The sequence below is a fragment of the Zosterops lateralis genome (genome assembly GCF_965231275.1).
Source record: "Zosterops lateralis genome assembly, chromosome: 1".
Taxonomy (NCBI): Eukaryota; Metazoa; Chordata; class Aves; order Passeriformes; family Zosteropidae; genus Zosterops; species Zosterops lateralis.
In genome coordinates this window covers 32968652-32984498 of record NC_139762.1, presented here as the reverse complement: position 1 = coordinate 32984498, position 15847 = coordinate 32968652, and the positions used below count along the sequence as shown (strand labels likewise).

Here is a 15847-nt window from a genome sequence, read left to right as displayed (position 1 = left end):
TACTGCTGTGGGAAGTGGGGAGGAAGACAGGTGTGGAAATGCCAGATGCAAGTATGGCCCTATTTGGTTTTTGGGCTCTCTTGGATGTCATGTCTCTCGTGCCACCCCCTTCCACTGTGTATCATAGGCGTGTTGTTAAATATTGAATAAGTTATTTCAGAGCTATCTGAGAATTGTTTGCCCATCAGCCTGAAGTGTGGTACAACCTGGGCAAAATGCTGGAAGTGGCATCCTTCACCACAGCAGTCACACTGCAGTATGCCAGTGTCTGGGTCTCCTGTGGGGTTTGCAGGATGTATTCTTCCCTCCCCTCTGCCCTCTCCCTGGCAGATCCTGTAACACATCACAGTCATGCAGCACCTTTCTGGGCCTTTTGCCTCCATATGTCAGAAGATGTTAAGTGAGTCTCTGCTTTTGAGGTTACATGACAGTGGGCCACAGCTGTGTATGCAAGACCCTAACCTTGTGTGTGTGACCCAGTGCACCAAAAATATCCCACCACTTGACCTTTCCTGTGCTGGAAGAAATGTGTGGTTTGTTCATTAGTCTAGTACAATGCTATTCCCATCTTGTACAGAGACTTGGACCAAATTAAACAGTTCTTGCTCAGATGAAAATGCCATCATTCCCTTTGTAGGCAGTTCTGTCAAATCTACAGAAGCCAAGAGCAATTTGCCAGTGGAGCCTTTGTCCTGCTAGGCTTCCCTGAAGAGATGCTGTGATGTTTACTGCACATGCTCCAGTGCCACATGTTGGGGAGTTTGCACTGCTTAGCATATTTATGATAATTTGGCTCCCAGGGGCAAACAAGATACTCCTTATATCTCCTTTCTTGGGCTGAAGCACAAAGACATTTCCCCTTGCTGCTTTGTAGGGGGGAAAATAATAGATCAAAGCTTCTTGCTAAACACTTTTAAAAATACACAGTGCAGATCTGTACATTTCTGTTCCCCTAAGGGACCCATCCCTCTGGTTGTATGGAAAACAGTTGGCAGCAGGTGATGGGATAAAGCTGCACACTGAAGTCTGGGCATTGTACCTGACCTGCAGAGCTTTAGGTGGGGCACTGCCATGGGTAATTTGACCTGTCCTTTATCCATGTCATGTACCAGCATGGAATGTATTCTGGTCACTATACTGTAGTTGTCATAATCTGCCAGATTGGATGTTGTCCAAATACAGAGGATTTGGAAATAAAGCCTTTTGGGGCTAATAGTCTCAACTTGAAAATAATGCCAATTAAGAGTTTTTAAATATCTATATCCGAATATATATGTATTTTTGGGTTGTAAACAGAAAATTTGGGCTCATGTTCTCAGAAATGTCACTGAGAAGCAAACTGTTTTAGAGTATCTGAATGATCTAGAAATTAGGAACTCATAAGCATTTTTTGAAGATGTGATAGTTTTGTGCTTATATATAATATTAGATTTGAAGATTACTGTTTCCTAGGAGTAAATTTTCCAACTCAGCAATGACAAAGACATGCTGAACTGGAAACTTGCTTATTCTTCAGTGCCATATAAGTGTTGGACAGCAAAGATGAAAAGAATAAAGATTAAGTGCATCTTCCTTTGTGTTAACTTTCTGAAAGCTGAATGTCTGATTTTCAAGTTCCCTTTAGACTGGAATGTGTGCTGGACTCATGGACCAGGCAAAAGGCTTGAGCAGCCTTAAGGCACCTTAAAGCACCCAGTTGTTAGGACCAGGCTTCCAGTGGTAAGGGGAGAGAGGGTGCGCTGTGCACCCTTTCTGTGCACTACTGTCAGTTGCTGGAGGATGACTGTGTGCTGTGCTGCCACCAGGCAACAAAAATTCCTGTCCTGCTGCACCACTGAGGCAGTGACTGCTCTTGGTGGCACCTGGGACTTGTGTCATTGATGGAGACGTTGCATCTCCTTGGTTGCCTGAGGAGGAGGGTGGTGGCACTGACGCAAAGAAGTTCCTGTGCAAGACAAGCAGAAAAGTAGAACCTTCCCTTGTGTTTATACAGCTTTCAGTGAGCCACACCACTGCCTGGGGTGCCAGGCAATGTGCAAGCTGGAGGTGCAAACCCAGGAGGGCACATGACAGCAAGCTGTGCTCAGGCAGCTGGTCTGCAGGCAGAAGGATGAAAGAGAACCATTAAATCTTTTATCCTCTGTCCTGCTGCTCCAGGCAATCCTGGCCTGGCTGGCTTATTTTAATCAATCGATGGAAAGAGAGGATAGGTTTTCTCCTCAGGTACTTTGGGAGATGCCTGATGTGAACAAGGAGTGTCTGCTTTCTGCTTGTGTGAGGATTTCACATTTCACATGTGCATTAAAATACCTCCGTTTACTGTCAAGTTTCACTGCATGGAAATAAATCTTCAGTGTTTTAGTTGCAGCAGTCAAAGGCACTTTTTTAACAAAAAGTATCAATACCTTAGAGTGACTGCTATAGGCAACAGTTCTAATGCTTCGAAATATGTAAGGCGTAGAGGATTTGTCCAATAATTTCAAGTAACCCTGACCATTATAGCTGCACATGAATCGCCAGAGCTCCCTTCCACCTGGGGAAAAAAGAGAGCTTCAGATTTCTGTGTGGAAAATTAGTGTCTCATTAAAACTGGACAAGTTTGACATTTGCTCTCTGCCTGTGGTTTCAGGGCTTTTTGTCCCTCCAAGAAAATAAGAAGCTGCTCCAATATGTGTGATAGCAGCAACTGGAATGCAACTGTAGGAGCATCTTTGACCTTACCAGACAGATGTGTTTGATTCATTCTGCAGATGTTAAAATACTGCCAGAAATTTCTGGGAGATGACCTTAGAAATGATTCCTAGTTCTGACTTTTGTGCTCTAATAAAAAATGTGGTTGTACAGGTTAAATATCTTGCACTTACGTATTTTAGTTTTCTAACCTAATGCCAGAAATTAGTGTCTTGCTCTTTATTCCTTTGTGCATTGATTTCTTGGTGCCTTGGTGGTTAGGTGACATAACTACTATAATTGTTTTAATACATTAGTAGCAAATTATATATCGATGTTCTTTTTTTTCATTGACCTTTCTTTCTCAACATCATTTTCATTTTTTTGCTTCATGCTGTGTCCATGGTGGCATAGCACTATTAAAGGATTCGATTTTGAATTAAGGGCTAATCCTGCAAGGTCCTGAGCACTGTTGCCATCTGCTGAATGTAAGGGAGGTCTGGGACCTCTCAGCATCCTCTCAGACATGAGCATTATCTTGCTAGATCAGATAGCAATTTGCATTTACTGTTTGTACTCAGAAACATCCTGACATTTTTTAGTAAATTGCTGTGGAATTACAGATTACTGAGGAACTTCTACCTTTGAAAAGAGTTGCTGCCGTCAAATCGTTTTTCCATTTCTGCAGAACAAGCAGTATTCTGATTAGAGCTCAGATCTCAGGACCTGTGTTTGCATTGCTGAAAGGTTTCAGAGCATTGCACAGTAGTATTATGTGAACTAAACCACACAAAAAATCTACATGTAGGATTGTCTGCCTTGAGGTGTGTTATAATTTTTCTCATTTTGCAGAAGGAAGGAAGAGGTATGACAAGAATTTATCAAGGCTATGAGCTTTCAGCACTGAGAGGCTGAAAGACTTGAAAATGTTTTGTTGTAGCCTTCATTTTGTTTAATTTGAACTAAGTGACTGAATATTTTAAATAGAAAAAACTATTTATTCCCTATAGAATAGTAAGTAATCAGCATCCATTTTACTCAGGCACAGGGCTCATCTGTCTGTTTGCCCAGCTGTAACCCCATCTCATAGGGCTGTTTTTCTTGATGACTCTGAGAGATGCATGTCGTAACTGTTTCTGATCAGTATGGTGTTGATAACCCCATCAGTGAATATTTTCTTTAAAAAAAATTATTTCCAAAAGGGCTATGAGGTCAGAAGGTGCATTAGTGTTATTGATCCCAGCTTTTCAGTCACAGGAGGATAAAAATTCCAGGGGGTTCAGCTGGTCTAGCTATTGACTTCTTCCCCCAAATATATTCTTGGGGATGAGCCTCACAAAATGTTACAGAAGAGTGTCTGGTCCTGCAAGGTAGGGATGATGCACTGAATGTAAATGAGAGCAGTTGTTGATGATTATCAAATTTGTAATTCTGGCTAATACTGGTAAGTGTATTAACATAAGGGGATGTCAGGAGCTGACCATATGGTCATCTTGTCATCTTTGCCATAGTCACAAATGGGAAATGGCATAGCTAAAGGGTTTTAGAATTTGTTCTGTGTTATCTAAAACACATTTATTTTTCTCTTCATCTCTGTCTTTCTCAAAAATATCCCCCCCCAAGCACCAAAGAGATTGCATTTTCACATGGAAGTCTCTCAGAGTTTGCATTGATACTTGAAAAATGTGTGCATAGCCTCCACTTGTAGTTCTTGCTGCTGGAGTTCCTAGATGCTGACACCCAATATATTATACTAAAGTTCTTACATAATGAAGATAAAGTAGATATTATGACCTCTTTTTATTTGTTACATTTCTGAAAGGTAAGTTGAGCAGAAAGGAAGGACACTTAGCTGTTTTCCTGCTTGGAAAGCAGAGGGTTTAGAGTGTTATATTTTTAATTCAGTGCATGGTTTTCATTCTCTCAGTTTAATTCTCTCATACACATAGTGACAACCACAACTGCTCTGTAGCATGACTAAGGCTTGCCACTACAGTGGCAGGAGTAGTTTTAACCTGTGAGTTACTGAATTCCGGTGGCTTGTTCATTCAGGCAATTTTTTTTTCTCTTTTTTGTTGTTGGTATTTGGTTTTTCCTTCAATCTTCATACAAGTTTGGCCTCCACCAGCAAATCCTTGGAGAAGGCTGAATCACTACTTTGCATAAAGTGGAAAAAGACTTGCATTCCAGTGCTTTATCTATATTTTCTTATAATCCGATTTAGTGTGGAATACAAGCCTGAAAACCCCTTAAATCTTTCTGTAATTCTTGCACAGCCATTCACAATGGATTTGTACAGTGCAGAGTCTAAGAGATTTGGGTTCAGAAAAGTGATAAGTTTAAAAAAAACCCCACAACCCTCCTCCCAGAAAAACCCCAGATTACTTGTTTTTCTTTGCAGTGCAATAGATTTCACTGTCAGTACCCTCTCCCCAGCTAACAGTACTTGACATATACAACCTGCAGAGAAAGGAATATAGAGTCTATATGCACAGAGTCTATATGCTTATACTCCTCTGTAGAGAGGAATTTGCCTTTTGTGAGACATGCAGTTATAAGAAAAAACCACTATGCATTGGATTTTTAAAATCCTGTTGTTGTCTTGTTTTGCACAACTTTATTTTTTTCATAATATTTAAATAAGCATATAATGAAAAGGATAGAACGTGGAAAAAGAAATGTGCAGAGAGTGGAAAGAACAGAGTCTGAAAAGTTGCTATGTAAAGTCTGATATGAAAAAGAGAATGGTTCTCATCATCTCAGCAGTCAGTTTGTCACTGAAAGTGGGAGGACTTGTTTGGCTTATTTTTCTGCTCTTGTTTGTTTGTATTTTCATTTTTGGGTTTTTTTTGCTGGTAGCCATTGAAAAGTAACAAACCAAAATCTATTCAGGATGTAGTAGTGTGATCCAAAAACCAGGACAAACTGGAATTTGTCATCAAGTTATCTCTTCTTGTGGATGTAAAGGGATTAACGACTCAGGCATTAGGAATAATTATATCTGGCTTAGCTGGACAGTATGTCTAATGTTAGCAGTCGGGCAATAGGTGTATTCTAAATGCAGCCTGAGCTATTGGACATGTGGGTAATGTAGATATATATTCACTATTGGTTTAGCTGTGGTGGTCTAAAGACACTGGCTGGTGCACAGGCAGGCTAGTAAATAATATGTGAACACATAAATTGCTGGCTGGGTAGTTAGATGTGTAGCTATCTGTAACACTTGAATGTTTCCATACTTTTGTTTCTTCACTCATTCTATGAGATAGGTTTTTTAATATTTGTTTTTTAGAGCTGTCCTCAAATATATCTAATTTAATCAAATGAATTTAACTTTTACTCCATTTGACAAAGGCATTTGCTTTGGATTAAGTCTCTTTGAATGTTTATGTTACAAGTTATTAAAATGAGGCTGCTCCACTGATGCCTCATATAGTGCAGTGGCTTAAGAAAATGCTCCAGTTTGAGAAGAGGGTACAGATGTTTGATGTGGCAACACCAAGAAGTGTACTGTCTGTCCTAATTTGTTAAATGTGTGTCACAGATGATTTTTCTTTACAGATCTGTATTAATTTCTGTCCTAAGCATTAGTAATTGATAGCCTGCTTAGAGAACAGGGTGAAGGAAGGAGAAAAGAAACCATTGGAAAATCAGATTAGGGGTGCAAACCCATGTAGGAAACCCATTCTTTCCTCCTGGCATTTATAATTGCACCATCACCTTGAGCTGGTATTTGTAGAGTTGTCTTCTCAGAGAGAAGGGGTTTCTTCTTTTAGAGAGATAAATGGGCACAAGGAAAGCAGCAGGGAATCCCGTCTATTTTTTTAGTAGGTGGGAATATATGATGTGTTGTTCATCTAAATATTTTATTATGTACTGTCCCTGGGCCCTAGGTCCCCCTTCCCCACCAAATTCACCATTGTTGCTGTTGGCTGTAAGCACCCTATACACGCATTACAGTTGCAACTTCTCATGTGGACGTATTACTGGGTCCTTCAGTAACCAGCTGGAAGCAAATGTCCCCTGGATGTTTCACATGGGTGAGAGTGTCTCCATATTGCTCTTTCCATCCCTCAGCCATCCTAAATGTGTCTTACAGAAGGACTTGTCCATTGCAGAATGAGTGCTCTGGGATGAGCAATACTAACTGTTCCTAGTAAAGCTGTGTCCGTGCTTTATTCCACTTGGGGGAAGGAGGGAACTCGTAGCCGGGGAGAAACTGTCTCAGCAGAAGCTGCTGCAAATTGATTATTTAATAACAAACAAGCACAGTGCCTGCTTTTTAAATTATTTTTATGCCTATGGAACTTGCACACAATTGGTGTAGTGAGATTACTGCCTAAGGCTGCCCCCAAAGAGCTGCAAGAGCAGGAGGCCATAGGACTCATGCTGGTTCTGTTGCATGTCTTAATGAAGCTTTAAAATGTTTGAAATTGTTTTTGAAATGAAATATTCCTTAGCTGCAATTTAACTGCAGACTTTGTAATAGTTGCTTAGCCAAATAGAGGAAAATTGTGAGGAACAAAAAAAAGTTAGATTGATGTCTAGAAGAAAGAGACAAAATAAAAAATTCATGAAGAAGAGAAATAAAAAAGAAAAAAAATCATAGCATCACAGACTTTTGCACCAAGATTTCCCTTTCAATATCCTTTCCTTTCCAGCTATTGCTATACATTTTATTCTCCCTGTTTGCCACAAACGCTAGAAGAACTTTTTCTACAAAAATGATAGGGAAAATTGTCACAAATTTAGGCAGAAACTGGAACATGGAGCAAAATTTCAAAAGGGGTATGCATTTCACTGCCATTCTGAGTGGGGATATGGTGAGCTGTAAATTATTAATGAGTTGACTGGAGTTGCTTTTTTTTAACTCTTAAATCAAATGTGACTAAGCAGAAAAATCCCAGAAAGAGTTTAGTTCAAAATTGTCAGCCCAACTTGTACCTTCCTCATTCAAATTTACTGCTCTTAGTGGCCATTAGTAACAGAATGAACAATATGCTGTGAATAAATCCTCTCATGGTTACCCTTTCTCCCCATTTGTATTTTAAGGCCAGCAAATCATCATTTGTGGACACATATTAATATCCAAAAGTGTCTGACAAGTGTGCAGTTGTTTGTTTTGAGCAAATTATTTTTGAAGTATCAGTACACCCTCAGGTTTTGTGTTCCTGCTATGACATGAGAAACCATTCTGGAATGAGTTTAAATTACAGGGCATTTAGGAAGAAAATACAGAAGATAGTTACAGTGAACAGTAGGACTTCAGGGAAATACCTACAAGGTAGTTCAGGCATTTTAAAATATGATTATTAGTGTAAAGTCTTTAGGTGATGTCTGGTAACAGATATTTAATTTCGGAAAAGCACTATCATTGCTTACATGTTAAAGTAATTTAACAGATGAGTGATGCTATTAATGGACCACATGTATAATCCAGACTTCTTTTGTTCAAAACATTCCTCCAGGGTTTAAATTTCTAAACATGTTCAGAGGCAAATTGAAGAAATTTAGCCTGTACACAAGCTGTAGGAAACATAATTTATTAACTTTTCTTCTTAGCATTTCTTCTGCATTTAGAGGATAAATCACTATGTATATATATGTGCAACTTTTAAGTGGGCTGAGTGATATACCTTGTTTTGGTGGGGCTGTTAGAAACCAGATACTGTGAATGGAAGGAGATGGAGATGAACAGAGGTCTTAAAATTGCAAGTTGCAATTTGATTTTAATTGGAAGTTATCTGAACAAACCCATGGTTCCAGACTTTCCGTCACTGTTTGGTTTGTTGTGGGGTGGTTTTTTTTGAGTGAGAATTGCATTATTAATGTCTGTAACATAGTCCTTGCAAGAAAATAGAACACAAAAGCAAGAAACTGACAGTATAGTAAAACCAGTCTTTCTTTCCATCCCATCACTTTGGGATGCTGGAAGAATTGACATCTGGAAAACAGATTCTCAGGTAATAAAAATAAACATATAAGTAGTTTTTTAAACACTAGTTATTATGATAAAGTCACACTCTCGTGAACAATTTGAGAAGTTGATTGATAATATTGCAGTTTTGCTTCGACTAGGAGTTAATTTCTTTTTCAAACACATGGCTACATTTTGCTGAAATTCAGGTATCACTTACACAGAGTAGGAAATTAGGAAAATAATCTGGTGTAAGCGTCTCTTTGACTTTGTGAGGATCACTGCACAGTCACATAGTTCAATAAAGAACTAAAATGTGTTTGTTGACTCCAAGTTCAGCTGTTTCCAAATAAATGTTTGTGAAACCTTCAACTTTAATAGCCTCATTGTACCATCCAAAAGACATGCAAGAGGATGAATAGATGACCTTTCAGATAGAGAACAAGCTGTTCACCATGTCTTTTCATTTATTGAGACAAAATACTCTTTTTATGCAGAGATAATACTTTCCACCATTTTTTACAATGTTGGGTTGAATAAAGAATTTAATTGTTTTGCTTCTGAGTGCAAGGGGTTTAACCTATGCATCCTTAGATCAGGACTCTTTCTAGACCAGCAGTGTTAAATGTGTTGAGCTAGATAGACTTACTTTAATTTTTTTAAAAGACACTGGGGGTATTTTGAATCCCATGCTCACAGGGTGGGATGTCATTAGCTATCCATCCCCGTTCATCCACGTGACATCTGTCTGTGAATGATATATGGATGAATTCTCATTGCCATTGTGCACCGCAGCTATGGGATCAATAATTCACTGATAAGGCCCAAAGCAGCTGTAACGGAAATTGGTCTAAATTATTGTGAAATTGCAGTCTTGCTGGGGAAAGCTGCTGGGATGCCCTCAGTTGCACACTTGTACAAAAGCACTAGCTTGGACCGGAACAGATCACAAACAAATAGGGAGAAAATCAGGATACGAGAATCAGGGCTCAGCCTTGTCTTTCTCATGTGAGGTATGGTTTGGCCCTTAGTGTTTGCAGTTGTAAATCCACCACTTAGATCTTAGTATAATTGGTGTTAACTAATACCAGCTAGTTATCCTGGTAAAATACTTTTGCTCTACAATGTAACTGAAATCACTTCTGTTATTGTTCAGCCTCTGTCCACGTTTCCGTTCTTACCTGAAAAAAACAGAGCTGTTCTCTTGTTAAAGGGAACACAGCGTATTTGTTGAAATTTAAAGAAATACAGTCAAAAGGAATCCCTCAAAACTTGAGGAAAATCTTACCATTGGGGTTTGGTTTTTTTTTCCCCTCAAAACTTGAGAAACAAACAGAAATACTTTTATTGTGTGGTTAAAAGACCAATTACATTATCTGTTTGCCTAAAAGAAAACATTTTGGTGTGTGAACCAAACACTCTAGATCATGTATCGTGCATGAGTAGTTTACTGAAGACCAGGATAGTCAGAGCTTTGCACAGGCAAGCCCTGAATATAGTGATGTTAGAGACTGTGCAGGTCACATTGGGCCTCCTCACAGGAGGAGAAAATAAGTACCTTAATCTAGACAAGATTTCTTTTGTTGCCACCTCTGATGGTTGCCCCATATAATTTTGTAGCACACCTCCAGGAAAAGTCTGGCATAGTCTTATCTCCATTCTGCCACTGGGATTTTGAAGACCACCATGAGATTACCTTGAGCCCTATCACCCAAGAGCAAACCCAGTGCTTTCACCCCGGTGATGTGTGCAGTAAAGATTTGGAACAATCCTAAAAATATTGTGACATGGGAGTGAGGAATGAAAAAGTTACACTGAAATCTGAAACTGGCCATTTGTCCTGACAACCTGAGGTGCTACAGCTTCTGTGTGTAGGGAGGGTCTCTTATCAAGTACCTTCAGCCTGGTTTTGTAACACTGATAGAAACCACTGAGGAGAAAAAACCTTCATTAGTCCAATTGTACAAACCTTAGAGAAAACTTCTCAACATTTACGGTGATGCCCACAAGAGTAACCAACCATCTAAAGATTTGAATATATTTATTTCATGGTTCTCAACTACTGTGCATAGATGTTAATCACAGTTCATGGCAATCCTGTTTTTTTCTCTTATTGCTGAAAGCTATTTTTCTAAAGTTCCAGAACAAGCTAATGTGTGGAAAGGCTGCTTTGTGTGCAGCTGAGCTAACCAGGATAGCAATGTTTGTTATAAGGATTTTTTCTTACTGGCTCCTGAATGATGAATTATTTTGTGCATACTTGTGCCTATTGGTGCTTTGGGAGCTGAGGATGTACTTGTTAAATAAAGGGGCTGATCTCCACAGTAGCAACACATTGTTAACTTTTTGAAACTTAAAGGTTTATGTATTTTGTATTCTTTGGGCCTTTTTTTTAAGGGTGGGGGTCCTGTTCCTGTCATGCACAGTAACAGGAGTAGATACTCTCTTCCTGCTCTTGTTAATTTATTGTACCTTAGGCTTCTTTTGTCTTTCTCTGCAGAAACTCTCCTGGATGATTTCCTTCTCACATACACGGTTTTCATGACGACTGATGACTTGTGCCAGGCACTCCTGAGGCAATATCCTTTTACTGAAACTTGTTTTCATGGGATCACACATTTACTCGTAGCTTTATCTATTATTGAGCCTTGTATCAAAATTATATGCTTAGTTCCGAAACAGATGCCTAACTCATAGCAACAATGCATTTTTATGTCAGCTTTGTTTAAAGATAAATAAACTTTTATAACTGTGACAAGGTAGAATTTAAATTTGGGTTAAAACCTCCCCAGGTTATGTTAATGCATAGAATACCTACGTGTGCATAAAATATTACAGAATACACAAGGAGAAAACGTAAAGAATTTTACAGTCTCTGATCCTTTTATCATGTAATACAGGATACAATCTTAACTCATTCTGAGATAAAAGAATTATTTTCATGTATTTCTAATGACTTCCATAAGCTAGAAGCTATGGATCAATGTTTGAATAAACATTAAAATGAACCATTTATATGTTTGTTTGTTTGTTTAAGTCTTCTCTCTATCTTTAACTTTTGTGGTGAAATCATCAGGTTTTTATCTATAAAACAAAGAACCATGAAGAGACAGGAACAGTGTATAAAGTAGGTATCTGACATTCGGTGCTTCTGCCTTATGAATAGAGAGCAGTGGTAGAAATAATCTTTCATGTTTTTTTTTTTTTTAAATAATATGGTCATTTTGCAGATAGTGTAATTTGTGCAGGCAAAAAGAAACTGACTTCCTTTGCCTGTTTTTTGTGTTATTGTTAATGGTGCTTTGCCCCCCTTCTCACAGACATTCACATTGACATCGGTATGCAGGACAACGGTTCATTCTCAGTTGTGCAGAAAAGATATGACTGAACATTGTATAATTCCTTTTGAATTGATTTTACTTTTATAGACTCACCTGTCTAATCTGTAAGAGAAAAAAATCCTGTTGGCACAGAGGACAAATTGACGTTCCTATTACTGAGAATTTAATTCCCAAAAGTTATGAAACTCGTAAAGTTTCAGACAGGATAAAACATTTAAAACTGAGCAATGTAGTGAAAAAACCTTACATTAGCAAGTGAGATTATTGCAAAGTCTTTGCCAGCAGTTAATTTTCAAGTTTCTTTGAGCTGTTATTATGTGTTCCTTAACCTACTGCACCTATTGTGCTAAGAACCACCAAGGGAAAGAAGATGACTCTGATGTGTCCTGTAGGAAAAGAAAAGTCTTGCATTTGGTGTCTCAGTGGACTTCCCTCTACAAAGACTGGTTACATGAAGATGAGCATTTAAAACAATTTTTAAAGGTATTGAAACAATTTATGTGATGCATTTCAGCACTGTTTAATTACATACTGTGTCTAAAAAGCCTCAACAGCAAAATCTATAAAACATATTTTTTCATACTTAGATGTTCTCCATTAAATCTATGATGTAAAATGATTTACATATGTCTTCTTTAAATGCCTTAAATATGGTCAGTTTGAACAGCAATCCTATACTGTCAATACAGTCAACATTAAAAGCACTACTTTAGCATATGAAATTTACGAACTCCCATGGTCTCTAGAAACTGGGAAATGTTAGGAAGGTAAGAAATAAAACTACAAAGATGTGGAGGTTCCTTGGACACGCCAATCATGTCTGTCAGAATAGGATTGTCAGTTTGTATCCAGAGGATCATGGACATAGAGCATTTTGAGGTGTCTGTCAGAGGTGCTGTTTTGACTGAGGAGTGAAACCCTATTCCATGATGTTTGCTGGGTGGATGTGGAGAGCAGCATAGATTTAGTGTTTTTGATAAATAAAATTTTGTTCCTTCCCTGCTAGCAAAGTTCTTCTCATATTTCTTTATGAGTTACAAAACCTCTTGTAATTCCCTTGTTAATTTGAAAATAGTGCTATTGTTGTGAACCTAAAATCAATCTAGTTACTGATTTCTATTTTTTTCAATATGATTTTTTTCTCTGCTGGTTGAAAGATGAGAGTAATTTAGGAGACTCTGCAGTATCTTCCACTTTTACTGATGAGCCTCTTTGTCTGCAACTGGACATCTTCTTAAGGGTCTTTTATCTCTTCAGTCACTCCCTCATGACAAAGGCAATGTGGAGAAAATCTTGAAATTCCTTTTTTTTTGTTTATTTGTTTTGTGGTTTTTTTTTGTTTTTTTTTTTTTTTTTTTTTTTTTTAAGTAAGACACTGAATTTGGAAGCATAGAGCTTAGGATTTTTGCTGCTTGGTACTAGATGTGTATTGCTGTACTGAAAAGGGGACATCATTTCAGGCATCAGTTATGTCACACTGAGTTGCACCTGTCTGGATGCAGGGCTTTCTGGCCATGGAGGTGTGTGAATGTGCACTGTCTCACAATTTTCCTTCTGGAAGCTTGTGTGCAATATTAAACAGCAATAATGTTAATGATGGTTGTAGTTACATCTGAAAAACCAACATACAGGGTCATAGGCTAAAATCTATTAATGCAGAAATCTATGAATGTGGGTGCTAAAACAAACCTGGTGACTCAGCTCATACATATGATCCTCCTTTTCTTTAGAAGGGAAAGAGAAGGATCTATGTGCAGATGTGGAAAAAGTGTAGAGAAAATATTTCCTAGAATTTCAGTCATATCAATGTCTTCTCCCAAAATTAAAAGTAAGGTTTATTTACTTAGTTTATTTAGTTTACAGCTAGGGAGAGTTGCGGGAGTTTGTGGGAGACATCAACTCAGTTTAAAATGCACACAAATGGGAGGAAAGGTAGACTATTTGCCATTTTAAAAGTCTTAATCTAATGAATCTATTTGCTGTCATTTTGGGTAAGTGATGATAGCATGTTGTGCTGTCAGGCTTCAGAATGTGTTTTTCTGATCTAACCCAGGTTTCATGTAATAGCCACAAGTGGTGCTTTAAATTTTCCTATTTATAGACAAAATAGTACAAGCATTTTGCCCTCTTGCTTGGTACACAGTACTAAGTAAGTATGAAGTTTCTCCAAAGGCAAGCTGAATATTAACCAGTCTGGAAATTTAAACAGGAATATTCTCTCCTTACAGGCTTTGCATAAATATAATGATAAAACTTGTTTTAGTGGGATAGGGCCTGAATTGACTTAGATCACTGATGTGATGCCTTAGATTAATGTTTCAGTCGTCAGATGTTTTAAGATCCTGCTTTGTTTTGTAGACCATATACAGAAATGTGTTAGATGATGTGTATGAGTATCCTGTTCTCGAGAAGGACCTGAAAGAATTTCAGAAGATACTTGGGATGCATCGCCGTCAGTAAGTATTGATATGTTTGTGACAAAGTCTTCTCTTATTTAGAATGTAATTTATTTTTGTTGCTATCTTTCTGTAATTCAGTAAAGTGATGAGTGATACAAGCTGCATATTCAGTTTTACAAATCATCTCTTCTTAAAACTAAAGCTAGATTATTCAATTTTTTCTGATGTTTGTTGGGCAGTGTTTGTGATTCAGCATTCGCTCCCATCAATTTCATTTTGGATTACTTGCAAACAGAACAATGGTTTGTGGAGAAGCTGGAAAAAATTCCCTCAGAAGTTGCAGTCTGTGACTTCAGATGGTACCTTCATTCTCTCTGCAGTACTGAGAAGCAAATCACTAGGAATAGTCGTCTCTGAGTTATTATTTTACTAATAATTATGGCATCTATAAAAGATATTTAATTGGCATGTTTTTCCGACAAATGGAGGTTGTTTCCATGGTTTGGCCATTGGGGAAGTGGAAGGAGCTGTGCTTTTAAGGCTGACCCTGGCTGCTGTGTTTATCTGCTCCAACAGCTCATGGGCTGGCAGCATTGCTTTTCACTACATCAATTATGCAAGTCAAAGGAAAGTTCTCTGGCTGAGCCAGATGCCTTAAGTTTTTCCTGAAGAACCTCTGCAGTGACCATTTACTGTTAAAAACTTTCTGATGCTGTAAAGCTTGTAATAGCTAAAACTTCCTTTTCCTAAGCTTTGGCTGGAAGGAATAATTGTGATTTTCCTTTTTGTTTCAGCACTGTAGATGAATATTCACCTCATCGAAAGGTAAAGCCAACCTGGTTATTGCTGATAGATACATAACTTACCATCTCACCTTTTTTTCCCCGCCTCTGCCCACTTCCCTGTCTTTTCTTGGCTTCTTAACTAAACGTGACTGGTGACCAAAATCACGACAGGACACATCAGTGAGGTTAGACTTGCAATGCTGCTTAAGGAACATTTTTTTTCCTTTGAATGTTTCCTGGATATCAGCAGTGTGAGCTAACCTGCAGTTGCTGTGACAGTATTAGCATGTTAACAAGATGCTTTGAGATGTCAAAATTCAGGAGAGGCCTGGGGGTGTGTCCCCACCGAGCCAAAGGGATGTAGCAAGCTGGGCAAACCAGGCTGAACACAGGCATTGACATGGATGTCAAGTAAACAGAGCAAAGGGCGGATTTGTTGTGACAGGGACAGACAAAAAGAGAGGAACATGGATCTGTCTGTTTCACTGGAGGGAGAAGTTGCAGCCAGAGAAAGTTGGCATACAGACTGCTCAGAGGTGAATTGCTGTACTCGTCAATTTTACTGGGTTGAAGCTGGAGTGTGTAATAAGCTTAAAATGTTACTGCAAAAATGTGGAAGGCAGAACATGAGATTGTAGTGAAATTGCTAAATAGGCTGATTGGTACATAGGAAATGTATATAAGAATAAGTGTGTAAGAAATGGCTCTGAACATGAATACAGACAACCTTGAATT

General features: G+C 38.3%; 1 protein-coding gene across 3 annotated transcripts in view; it reads left to right on the top strand.

The window, feature by feature from the left end:
• RAPGEF5 (Rap guanine nucleotide exchange factor 5) overlaps positions 1-15847 on the top strand; it is a 90282-nt gene that overhangs the window by 44073 nt on the left and 30362 nt on the right. For all 3 annotated transcript variants that reach the window (XM_083855141.1, XM_083855140.1, XM_083855142.1), the window contains 4 exons: positions 11088-11166; positions 12267-12411; positions 14287-14384; positions 15122-15152. In XM_083855141.1, coding sequence (XP_083711267.1) covers positions 11088-11166; positions 12267-12411; positions 14287-14384; positions 15122-15152 — 353 coding nt within the window. The remainder of the gene's footprint in view (positions 1-11087; positions 11167-12266; positions 12412-14286; positions 14385-15121; positions 15153-15847) is intronic.